Genomic DNA, 12,670 nt, shown 5'->3' with positions numbered 1-12,670 from the left:
GTTCTACCAAAGGATGCATTACTTCACAACCAATGAGAAATCGGAAAGACAGCTCAGCGAAACGAGTACTTTGAGGCTAATCGTATGAGTCGAGTGCATACAGCCTAGTGCAATACGAAGGCAACGGTATTGGATTCGTTGAATTTTAAGGATGTGTGTTTTTGCTGTGGATTGGAAGCAAAGGCTGCCGTACCATAGAGGTAACTCTAAGACCGCTGGGTCCCGAAGAAAATCATTCTTATTTTTGGCTCACTCAGTACCAGAACAACGGTCCCAAGCAGTCCCAAGCTATTTCACTCACCCCTGCATGTTCTGCATGAATCCACACACCCCTGATGTTATCTGTCAAACTTTCATAGCGAATCAAAACAAACATAGTGTAGTAATAGAATTTCAACTAGAATAGGGTACGTTAATCGTTTGCTTGGGACCAATAGGCTACTAAAGTGGTGAGCCAATTTAAAATCGTTAGTTTCGTATTGATTGTTGGCCGTACTCTGAAACCGAAAGGATGGTTGTTCGGTACAACCTGATCAGATCTTCCGAGTGGGCGCCCCACCACCGGTAATTATACGAAGAAAATTAATCCTTTGCTGGCATTTTTGTTTTAGATATGCAATATGTTTTCCCCATGTGCATTTGGAATCGAACCAGACACCTAAATACTTAAAAGAAATGCTTTGAGTGATTGTTTTACCCATTAGCTGAAGCTGTAACTGTGCAGAATGATGCTTCCTAGAAAAAAAAAAAGAAAAAAAACAACCAGCTCAGTTTTCTCCGGAGAGAATTCGATACCCAGCTTCATAGCCCAAGTAGACAAATTGTCTAAGGTATCTTGCAATGGTCCTTGCAGGTCCGGTGCACTTGGTCCTATAACGGACACAACGCCGTCATCTGCAAGCTGCCTTAGCGAGCAATTTTCATCAAGACAACCATCAATGTCTTTTACATGAAAATTATAAAGGAGGGGGCTTAAACATGAGCCCTGGGGGAGTCCCATTTAACTAATTCGTGAAGTTGTCGAGTTTCCATGAGAAAAGCTCATATATTTCTCAGACAACAAGTTGCTCAAATAGTTGTTCATAATTGGTGAAAGCCCACTATCGTGGAGTTTATCCGAAAGGACATCGATACAAACAGAATCAAATGCCCCCTTAATGTCCAAGAAAACTGAACCCATTTTCTGTTTTTGCGCATAAGTCAGTTGAATTTCAGTTGAAAGCAATGCAAGACAGTCGCTCGTTCCTTTACCTCGACCCATTTGTCTAGACGAAAAAGAACCATTTTCTCCAACAATTTCCGTATACGGGACAGCATCGCGATGGGACGGTACGAGTTGTAATCCGACGCGGGTTTACCGGGTTTTCGAATGGCGATAACTCTTACTTGCCTCCAGTCATCCGGAACAATGTTGTGCTCCAGAAATTGATTGAATAAGTTCAACAAGCGTCTCTTCGCGACGTCTGGGAGATTTTTGAGCAAGTTGAACTTGATTCTATCCATTCCTGGAGCTGAGTTGTTACATGAAAGGAGAGCAAGTGAGAATTCCACCATCGAAAAAGGGGAATCTATTTCGTTATTACTCGACGGACGATCACAAACGTTGGTTTGAACCGACACCGAATCCGGGAAAACTTTCCGCGCGAAGCTGAATATCCAACTGTCTGAGTACTCCTTGTCTTCGTTGACCGGTGATGACGCGTTTCGCATTCTCCTGCCGACATTTCAGAGTGTTCTTATGGAAGTCTTTCGTGACAAACCATCGACGAACCGACGCCAGTAACCGCGTTTTTTGGCTTTAATCAAGCCCTTAAAAGTTTTCTCGAGGTCGGTGTACCGCTCGAAATCCCCGAACTTACCGTGTTTGCGGAAGCGTTTAAACGCGGTGGACATCTCGCTGTTTGCTTCGGTGCAATTCTTATCCCACCACGGAGTGGGATGTCGTTTGCGAACGAAAACACCCGGAACTGTCTGTGCTTGAAGAGCGCTATCAACGATAAGTCGCGATAAAAAGGAGTACTCATCCAGCGGAGGGAGTATCTCAACCGAATCAGTACCACCGAGAACCGCGAACGCAAAATTTTGCCAGTCGATGTTTTTCGTGAGATCGTACGCGATATCAACCGAGTGGGTGGACGATGAACCATTGGTAATAGAAATTTTGATTGGTAAGTGGTCACTACCGTAGAGATCTTGAATTACTTTCCACGAGCAATCCAACGATAGCGAACTCGAAGAGAGGGAGAGGTCTAATCTGCTTTCTCTTGCTGGAGGTTTGGCCACTCGTGTTACTTCCCCAGTGTTTAGAATTGTCATATTGAAGTTATCGCAAAGGTCGTTTATCAGGGTTGAGTGGTTGTCATCGTACAGTTCCCCCCAACCTGTACCGTGCACAGTTCGAAAAAGTAGTGTAAATTTCTGTTCAATATAATGCACATAAATGGAGCGTCACATATGATATAAGTTTACATTATATATCATGTAAAGTTCTGACATATTTCATGCAATGTAGCAAATATTGTATACAAAAGCCCATCTTTGTAAACAACATTGTTTACAAGTTGCTCGGTTGCGTGAGATGAAATACAAGTTTACGTGAATGAATGTTTACATGACAATTAAAATTCAGAATTTTTATTTGTGTGGGAGTTAAAATCTCATAAGCTCAACCTAGGCTCAGATATCGGAGAGACCTTGGCGAGAAATCGCAGTTCTTGGAGGAAGATATACTGAGGCGATACTGAGGCGTTTACCTCGAATATTTACCTGACATGCGACAACTTCAATGCCTGTCACTGAAGGCAGATCGATTCTATAAAAGAAATGGAGCTTATTAATCCCTAGAAGCACCCCTCCATACGAATCTGCTCGATCAAGGCGAATAATGTTAAAATCGTGGAAAGGGAGATCGGTGTCTGAAGAAAGCCATGTTTCACAAAGTAATAATTTGAATGTGTCAAGTTTCGGTATAAGACTTCTACAGTTCCACTGAAGAACAGAGATCACATCCTCGACCTCATTCGGAAAATTATCCATCAAAAGATATGATCGATGCAAGGAAGGACCACCTAGAAGCTAGTTGCTTCAAAAGAGTTTTCACAATTGGAAGCACTAAATTAATAATGTTCCTCGTTGAGTCAGAGACGTTGAATATATTGAAGATGCTCTCCACAATTCCAGAAAACGTGAACATGGGAGCATGTTCTTGCTGATTTTCAGCTGTTCTTCTGGTTGAAAAAAAAAAATGGGATATCTGGGGTTTTAGATGATCCCGGAAGTGGCGGAAAGTCCTTATTAAAATTACAAGAATTAAATCCCGGTGGAGGGGGTTTCGGTACATTTCCGCTACCTCTTAAATTTGTCAAGGTTGGGAGTCCATACGAGAGGTCTTACGAGGACTACCTTCACCAACCTCTGAGTCAGAGCCCTGATCATCATCTGGCAAAATGGAGTATGTGTTTTTGCTTTTTGGGGTGGTTTGGGAAAATGAAGCGGTGTTTTTAAGAGTTCTGCAAGTGACCTCTTGGAGCGAGCTTGCAAAGACCGCTTAATTTTTTCTCCCTGCTGTTTGTACTTCGGGCAATCAACCAAAGCATGCAGAGTATCCTTGCAGTAGCCACATTTTGGGGTAGCTGCTTCCGGAAGTGACTGCTTCCTTTCTCGAACGGTTAAACGGCAATTGCAATTCCGCGATGCTCACTACACTGTTGTATACTACAACACCACTCAGTATAAAAACGGATTGAAAAAAAAACTCAATAGGAGAAAAACTAGTACTGATAACGGAGTGCAAGCAATACTAGACCGAAACAGTCGAAAGTTCATTGCGGAATGAAAAAAAAAAAAGGTTCTTCAACGCAGCTTGGTTCGTCAAATTTTTTTGTAACATCTCGAAACAGTTGCTCAAAAGGTACAAAAACCATATAGCTCACGCTATGTTGCACCAAAGTTTAAGAAACATAATGTTTTATTGAGTTAGATTTGTTGTTCAAGTGTTTCATACAGTATCACGTAGCATATAACTAATTGAAACAGTTGAGTTTTATTGTTGGGACCTAGAGTAAATAAAGCAACAAACTTGAAACTGTGTCGTATCAAAATGTATTTCTGGTACCATTTAAGGGATTTCTGGACAACTTAAATGAAAAAAATAAAATAATTGAGATGTTTTCTGTGTTGCTTGGGATCTGTGTCACTTGAAAATTAATACATGTGAAGCACACAAGTTCAAGAAATAAAGATCATTTAAAGTAAAAAAAAAAAACGTGAATTGTTAGATTGAAATGAACAAAAAATTTGGCTTTCCCATAGTAATTTCATTATAAGCTGCAAGTTTTGGGAGGCTAATTAGGACCTAATTTGGAGCCGTTTGAGCAATGTGGACCGAAAATTGCAAATTTTGAATCAGTCTAATGACCCACTCTCTATATCCTTTCGTTCTCCAGCGCCTGTAAGTGAGCTAGTGCAGGCCGAGCTACAAGAAGAGTTACTTCCCGAAGTGTGCGCTATTCATCCCAATTCACACCTGTATCCTTTATCAGAATCAACAGTAGGTACAACAATTGGTTAAAATTAATTTATAATTGGACTACGGTTAACGACTTGTAGTCAATTTTATTTGTTTATACGAAAGTTAGAAGATACTGAGAGAAGCACATGTCATCGGTGAGAGACGTGTGTGTGAGAAAATTTGCGAACCCACCGGTGCCCTTAGATTTTTCCGCAAATTTTCTCACACACACGTCTCTTACCGATGATATGTTCTTACCTCTCAGTATCTTCTAACTTTCGTATAAATTAATTTACGACACATCCCCTCCTGTGTCACTGGCATTTTCATCAGCATTCCCAGTCATTCACTTCAATAAGCCAAGTGGTTCGATCCAGAGACGCTGTTTATGGGTTGTTTACACTTATGCTATTTCACTAACGCTAATGAGCTAGCTGCTAGCAAAAGAGCTCACTAGCACTATATAAACAGGGCATCAGCGTCTACCAGCATGACATTTCAGGAGCAACTGAAATTCGTGCTAGTTGGCGAGTACACTAGCGCGAGTAAATCCGCACAGATGTAAACACCCCATTAATAAGAGACGCGCGAAGACTGAAGCCAAAAAGTTCCAATCGAATCAAACGCGGTTCCAATCGAGCAATGTAAATAAACACGAGCGCTTCACGAGGAAAGCGTGAGGAGTATTGAGATGGCGGTTGAAATGTAATTTTTGAGATTTAAATAATTATAATTTTGCGTATGAAAAGTACAATTGGATACTATTTGACTTTTGTAATACAAATAAAAAACAAGTAAAATCTTTTGAGATTATTTTTTTATATTAACATCAATGTCAAGAAGCAAATATTTTTAAAAACTTACAAAGCCGCTGATCGACCGCAAATTTTTAATCTCTGGATTTGTATGGATGATGAATACAAAGTTAAAACATTTTGAACCTATAATTTAGTTTTATGTGAACATCGTGACAGTCTTCTAAACTCTCCCTCTGAGTATTTCTAGAGTCAACCTGTCTCCGGGATTCAACTTCTCGAAACAGTGTATTAGTGTAGCACAGTAGGTTTGTAGTTCAAAAAAAGAGAAAAAGAAGGAGAAGAACATTGAAGTCCGACCGCAACGCGGTCCGCAAGAAAATAGTTTCCCTAGAAGCCCTTCAATTTAGTGAAGAGGAAGAAAGTGCTGAGTGGTTGCGATGATGCGCGGTGGTAACCTCCAACTAGGTCGGCCAAATGTTGTAAAGGATCGTGATCGGATGTACCGGGAAATACCGATTGGAGCTTATGACCATTAAGGACAGGTAAGTAGTTGGTCCATCAAGGTAAGATAAATTAATAAACATATAAAGTATCCGTTCGATTTTGGCAACACGTCCTCAGTATATTTAAACTGCTTGTGCTCTGCAGTTATATTATTAAATTCTGTTTAATAATTTTCTTAGATTTTCAGTAAAATTGTGGAGCTTTAAACGTCACCTGCAGGCCTGTTCTGCGAGTAGTATGGCTCTCTGTCGCTAGTAGGGTGACCGTGGTCGCCATTTGATTGCACGGAGAGTCACCCCACTAGTGCGTGACTTTTGTTGACTCATTGGTGGTGGAGATTCGCACGACTCGCGGAATAGGTCAGATGATAAGATTTGCATTTATTAAAGATTTTGAAAAGCTAAGAAGTCAAAATTGTGTAATCGGGTAAATTGTAAAAAATCGGGTAATGCCGATATAAATATATATATATATTCCCACGTATGATGGCTTGTTCTACATCGGGTTGTAGGATTTTATCATTGGAAGGCGATTCTCCTGATCCCGCGGATTGCGCGTAAGTGTATCTGCGTACGGGTCCGCCCCTCCGTTTTTGGACCTTCTTACAATGGTTAATTGAATACAACCAGGTATCGTACTTGATCAAGTCATACTTGGAGCCACTGTCTAATGGCTGTGCCTTGCAACAATGAGTGGTATCCTTTACATACATACATACATACATACATACATACAACATCGTGACAGTCTTCAAAAATAGTGTTTTGCAATAGCATCACCAAGGTAGCTAACTGGGCTGGAATATTTATGTTATTCACCAGCTGTATTCTCGTTCCGTTGTCACGAAATATGCGCTCCAGTGCAACGAAAAACATATACACAAGCCCTGTAACGTTGATCAAGGCGTTTCCGGTGTAATCTGTCAAGATAGTGAATTTGGTGAAAGACTTCAAAAAAGGGATTTCTCGATTACTTTTTTAAAGGGACTTATCTGCTTTTGTAAACGATGCATTTGATCGTCACTTTAGCGTAACTGGTAGGTCACCCACGCATACTAACACCACTATCAGGTAGTGATGGTAGTGTTAGCATGCGTGGGCGAGCTACCAGTTAAGCAAAATCGTGATTTTTCGCGTCACTTTTCAAATAGACCAATGTAACATATCCACCATTTTGAGAAAATCGAAGTTGAAGTTCGACAGAATATTATTATAACTGTTTAAAAACAATACATTTTGCAATAGTATTTTGAATGTAGTCAGAGTACGTGTAGTCAACAACGTTGAAAATTAAGAAGAAACGGTAAAATCACAATTTTACTTTGAATTTCATGATACAACATAGAAAAAAACACATAGGACGTTTTGACATGTCGAGTTGTACATCGGACATGTTACATTGGACGATTTTTCTCAATGACATAATCAATGAGTGTTACATTGGACGTTTGGTCTACATGATACTAGATTCCCTTTCACAGATTTCAGATTATAGTACCTAACTTTAGATTGGCCCCGCTTTTGGAAAATGAGCACCAATCATGTTAGGCAGTCCGAATGACCGAAGTAACAATCATGTACCCATCATTTCAAACTGTAGATTGGACAATTTTTGATCAATAATTATCTTATTTAAATAAATGAAAGTAAATTAGGTTGGATGTTTTTGTATCACATACAATGATAGAAGAGCAATAGTTTGTATCGCGTAACTCGATTTGTTTACATTTGTTACATTGATCTATTTGAAAAGTGACGCGAGATTTCATTCATACAGGGTAGGAAGCATGAATCACAGATTGCATAATTTTGCGCAACGCAACGCAACTGTAAAATATCCCCTTCAATGTAGTATATTGGGTATCACTCAGTGTTGTCAAAAACTGATTATTCAAATACTTCGTTACCGATACTTCTTCTTCTTCTTCTTCTCCTTCTTCTTCTCCTTCTCCTTCTTCTTCTTGTTCTTCTTCTTCTTCTTCTTCTTCTTCGCATTTCAAGCTTATTGCTTATGGCATATTAGCTTATTGCGTGCTCTCTACTTAGTGTTCTAGATGCACTTCCACAATTATTAATTGAGAGCTTTCGATGCCTGCTACCATTTTTGCATTAGTTTAATTGTGTGGCAAGTACAATCATACTCTATTGCCAGGGAATCGAGAAATTTTCCAACCCGAAAAATTCCTAGACCGGATCGGGAATCGAATCCAGTCACCTCCAGCATGGTCTTGCTTTGTAGCTGCACCTTTACCGACTGAGCCAAGGGAGGCCCCACGTTACCGATACTACCGAAACGATTAAGTGTTGGTGAGTTATTTGCCGTTAAGTTTATGAACAGTTCACTATTTTGCCATAAACGGTGCCAAAACAAAAACATCATCATCATCATCATCACCAACGGGCATCGATTGCCATCCATTGACGGCAATCGAATGTGCAGGAAGGCAGCTTCCAAACCTGCGTATGATATCGCACTAATTCAAACACATATTGGGCAAGGACCAACGGCTGTACTACCCCTTCCGAAGGAAGACATGACCAGAGATTTTCATGCCTCAGAAAAATCCCACCGACCACGGTTGGGATTGAACCCAGACCCATTGGGGTTAGAAAGCAGTCACGTTTACCACTACACCACCGGCGCCAGCTCAAACTCCTCCCCTATTCCGTTCCTTAAAACTGTCATCCCTTTAACCTAGAGTTAACCGTAAGTAAACGGTCTCATCAGTACTAGACTCGGCTAAGTCAATATTTTGATGTTACAAAAAATGAATTAATAGTGATTGAGCCCTTAAAATATCCGAACTAGACAAAAAATGTAATTTTAGGATAAAAATTACCTACGCCAATTAGATATGTCTCCTAAACCTTCTGCTTAAAGCAGCACTACACCACTGCCGTGGGGGAGTGCTGCTATAATCAGTTTATTTGAACTTATTTTGGACAAAATTTGCACACCAATTACCTGCACTCATAAAGATATGAGCTGATAAAAATTGATAAAACAACTGCAAATTTCCTGGGTTAAGCTTGTTCATAGTCATTCGTCGGCTTATAGGCTAATCAACCACATCCAAATTCATACTCATCCTGATATGTTAATTTATAAAAGCTTGTTGATAAAACTTGATGTTTTTCAAAGTGCGTGTTTGGTTTGGCGTGTCACAAATATAAATAGGGGAAATGGATGTAATGTCGGCCTAAATGCCCCTAATTTGGGCCCATGCATAAATTCAGCAATCGACTAAATTTTCAATAGCGACCAAAAATATTCAACTAGATAAAATGGATGAATAGTGGATACTACCACTTTATAAAAAAAAATCAATTGCTTTACTATTATCTCTCTTTTTAGTATCTCCAATGATTGCCGTTAAAAGAAGTAATTCCTATCTATAAATATAAGAAACAAGGTTCACAGACAGATATATCAGACATTAGATTCGACTTAACTTTTTGAACTTGCCTAAAAGGAATGCTTCCAGCTGTTTTCGAAAGACCGCACTCTAATTGTCTCGTTTGTGTTTATTGGCTATAAATGCCAGACTCCGAGTGCGTACACATTTCTTTGTTGCTATCACCTTCATATTATCCAATTGTTACCCGAATTTAAAAGAGTTCAAATCGTAAATACAGTCAGCTACGAGATGCCACCGCAACTAGTTAGGGCTGCGAACGATGGTTTTGAGCCAGAATCGCCAAGTGTCAGGAAGACAGAGCAATCTGAAACGATCAAATTCGACGATGCTTTAGAGCTCATTGGTTTCGGGCGAGCCCAGTTGGAGTTGATTGTGATTTGTGGTGTAACCATTATGGCCACCATATGCGAAACTATGGGAATCAGTGTGATACTGCCGGCGGCCAAGTGTGACCTACCGATGAGTACCGGCAACCAAGGCCTCTTAAGTGGAGCGACATTTCTTGGAATAATGGTTTCTTCCTATGTGTGGGGTTATCTATCGGATACCCGCGGTCGACGAAAGATGATGCGATACGGGCTGTATGCGACTGCAGTTTGCGCGGTAGTTTCTAGTTTTGCGAATGATTTCTCCACTCTTTTGATACTCAGATTGATGGCAGGTGTGTGGTGAGTTGTATTGTTTTTTTTGATCGCTACAGTAGCTCATACGATCCATTTACAGTATATCAGCACCATCAGCAACGGTATTTCCATACTTGGGAGAATTTTGTATGCCATCTAAACGAGCACAGACGATTGCATTTGCCTCAATTGCAGCTATGCTAACAATGGCTTACATCGCACGTAGATTTCTACTTCGATTCCCAATATGAGCTTTAAAAATAAGTTGCAATTTATTTCAAGTGATCGGCTGGTGGATTCTTTCTTATGATTGGATCATAGAGCTAGGGAAAAGCTACTTCTTCAAACCTTGGCGCCTGCTGTTCATTGTGTACACAATTCCTGGATTGGTAGCTGCTATGGCATTTACATTGGTACCAGAAAGCCCCAAATTTTACCTAGCTATAGGAAAAGTGGATCGGGCCTTAGACGTTCTGCGGTATTGCTATCGCAAGAATAAGGGCTCCCTATTAGGTTTCACGGACTTAAGGTTGGAACCAGAATTAGCAGTTTCTCAACAAAAGCTGGGATTGTTGGCATCATTACGAAAGCAAACCGTTCCGCTACTGAAATGGCCTTTGGTGTTATACTTCGCAGTTTGCTGTTTACAGCAGATCAGTGCCTTTGCAGTGTAAGTATGTTTATATTTTTGAGCGGTTTAATACATATTATAATACTGAACATTTAACAGATATGGCGGCTTGGGCCTTTGGTACCCGGAACTTATGAACCAAGCAACCAAGCAATCCATGGAAAATCAATCCATCTGTACAGTGGTGAAGAACACCCAAATGTTTAAGCGTGCCCAAAATGTTACTAGTGCAAATTGCGTCGCTCAAGTTCATGATCAAACATTCATTTCCATCCTGATTTTGGCTGCATTTGGAACGATATTTAGCATCACCATCGCCATCCTGTTGGGCAGGATAGATCAAAAGAAAATGGTGATGGCAAACTTTGTGTTGGCAGCCAGCGCCGGAGTCGTGCTGCTATTTACGACCAATCGATACATGATGATTGTGCTGTTCTGTACTGAGGTCACCTTGGCTGGATTCACGATGGTACTGGTAAATGGAACTGCCGTTTCTATATTTCCCACGCACATAAGAGCTATGGCCGTATCGCTGAGCATGATGATGGCGAGATTGAGTAGTTTCACGTTCAGCAGCTTGATCGGATTCATCATGGAGGACAACTGTGAAGCGACATTCTACATGTTTTCTGGAATTTTGATCGCAGGAGCCTCACTGACGGTATTGTTGCCGAGGTAGTATTACTTCTTATAATTAGTGTAGTTTTTTTTTTAATTAAATTTCCCAAACAATTAACAACTATTTCATGAGCACGAATAAAAACCCGAGCAGGATTGAATTATTGATGCATTATTCCACGCTATAGTCTTGGCTTAACAATATCTATTTAATACCCTTATATAGTTGTTAAAAACTCGCTTCTGGAGGAAAGCATCGGAACTCATAACACAATCCTTATTTTCTTGAATTTATGTCTTACAGAAAGGGTACAGGCATTATAATTATCTTTGTCATGTATTCTTTATTTTAAGGTTTTCTTTGGTTTATTTTCTAAAAATTGAAACTCAGTTTTTTTACGCATAATTTAAGATTCAAAAAGCAGAGTAGGCTGCTCGTGTGAACGAATATGACGTTCGTTTTTTTTTCTCTCGGAGTTTTCTATGTTTATTTGGTTATTAATCCGGTTAACATTTTCGAAGATGGCCAAGATCGCGATTATCCGTTTCAAAAATAATCAAACCATCTATGCAGAAGAAGCCCTGCGAGAACTGCATCCCATCCCCAAGGGATATTGGCTGTAGGTCATGCTGCTGTACTGACTGTGATTTGTCGCTGACATACGGTTTCGAAAACGAAGAGGAACCTTTATTGGAACCAAGATATTCCATTGCTCGTCGTATTCGCGTCAAGAAATTGCAAGTTGCTGGAACTGATACTTGGCTACCTTCACTCGGATCCAACAATCGAATACAACCGATTATCTTTTATCCCAAGCCGGAGGATCACTACATTTGGACACTCAAATAATCGTCGCTTGCTGTGATCGTACTTGACCACTGGAATAGACGATGTATAGTAAATATGTGATATGACACAGCAATTCAGATGCGTTTTTGATTGAAAAGCGAACGATGTCCTTCGCAGATCCTTTGGGAGTATGAATGAACTTTTTTTTTATCTCCCGGACAAATTCCTTCAGAATCGGTTCCGGATCAAGTCTGGAATAGCGGGAAAAAATCAGAAACTTTCATCTGAAAAATCAGTTGTCACCTTGCCTTCGCAATACATATATATTGATGTACGGGCTTCATTTACAACGTGATATAGAGTATCTTGATATTAAACGTTATAAATATTATTTGTAGTAAAAACATGATGCTCATGTATTTTCGCTAAGGTTAGCTACAACTTTGCTGTATCTTTTAAATTTTCGGTATGAGGGAGGACCTTTCTATCCTTAAAGTATAGTAAACACGTGAAATATAAAACTGGTAAATCCCGATAAAAAACAATTGCAGTGAAAGTGTACCCACCCAGAACCTGCTTTTGTTTACGAGAATTGAACTTAGAACAATTATCTTTCAACATTGGTAGGTACTTATATTTGGCAACAATCCTTATCAGGTGTTGGAAACTAGCTTAAAGTAAGTATCGCTTCATACCCTTCGTCAACACGTCGAAAAATCCCTGCAAACAAAAGATGTCATCTGAACATACAGCGCTAGGTTCCGTTGATGGGTATTCTAGGATCTTATCAGCATGGATGGAGGCAGTTGGTCGGCAGG

General features: G+C 40.0%; 2 protein-coding genes across 4 annotated transcripts in view; one reads left to right on the top strand and one right to left on the bottom strand.

The window, feature by feature from the left end:
* The window catches only part of LOC135704004 (neuropeptide F), a 71,768-nt gene that overhangs the window by 4,487 nt on the left and 54,611 nt on the right, over positions 1 to 12,670 (bottom strand). The gene's annotated exons all lie outside the window — the stretch shown is intronic.
* LOC135703969 (putative transporter SVOPL) lies at positions 9,407 to 11,202 on the top strand. The gene is made up of 4 exons (XM_065225325.1): positions 9,407 to 9,858; positions 9,914 to 10,035; positions 10,096 to 10,483; positions 10,544 to 11,202. The coding sequence occupies exons 1-4, from the start codon at positions 9,419 to 9,421 to the stop codon at positions 11,121 to 11,123; spliced, it is 1,530 nt and encodes a 509-aa protein (XP_065081397.1). The 5' UTR covers positions 9,407 to 9,418; the 3' UTR covers positions 11,124 to 11,202.

The sequence above is a fragment of the Ochlerotatus camptorhynchus genome, unplaced genomic scaffold (assembly GCF_037179485.1).
Source record: "Ochlerotatus camptorhynchus isolate MF236.1 unplaced genomic scaffold, CSIRO-AGI_Acam_v1.1 ptg000228l, whole genome shotgun sequence".
NCBI lineage: Eukaryota > Metazoa > Arthropoda > Insecta > Diptera > Culicidae > Ochlerotatus > Ochlerotatus camptorhynchus.
This window is presented reverse-complemented; position numbering and strand designations above follow the sequence as displayed.

Bases quoted from the DNA above. Each gene is read 5' to 3' on its own strand.
- LOC135703969 (XM_065225325.1), top strand. From the start codon at position 9,419: ATGCCACCGCAACTAGTTAGGGCTGCGAACGATGGTTTTGAGCCAGAA. The intron at 10,036-10,095 runs GTAGATTTCTAC...ATTTATTTCAAG, and splicing joins AACAATGGCTTACATCGCAC to TGATCGGCTGGTGGATTCTT. The intron at 10,484-10,543 runs GTAAGTATGTTT...AACATTTAACAG, and splicing joins CAGATCAGTGCCTTTGCAGT to ATATGGCGGCTTGGGCCTTT.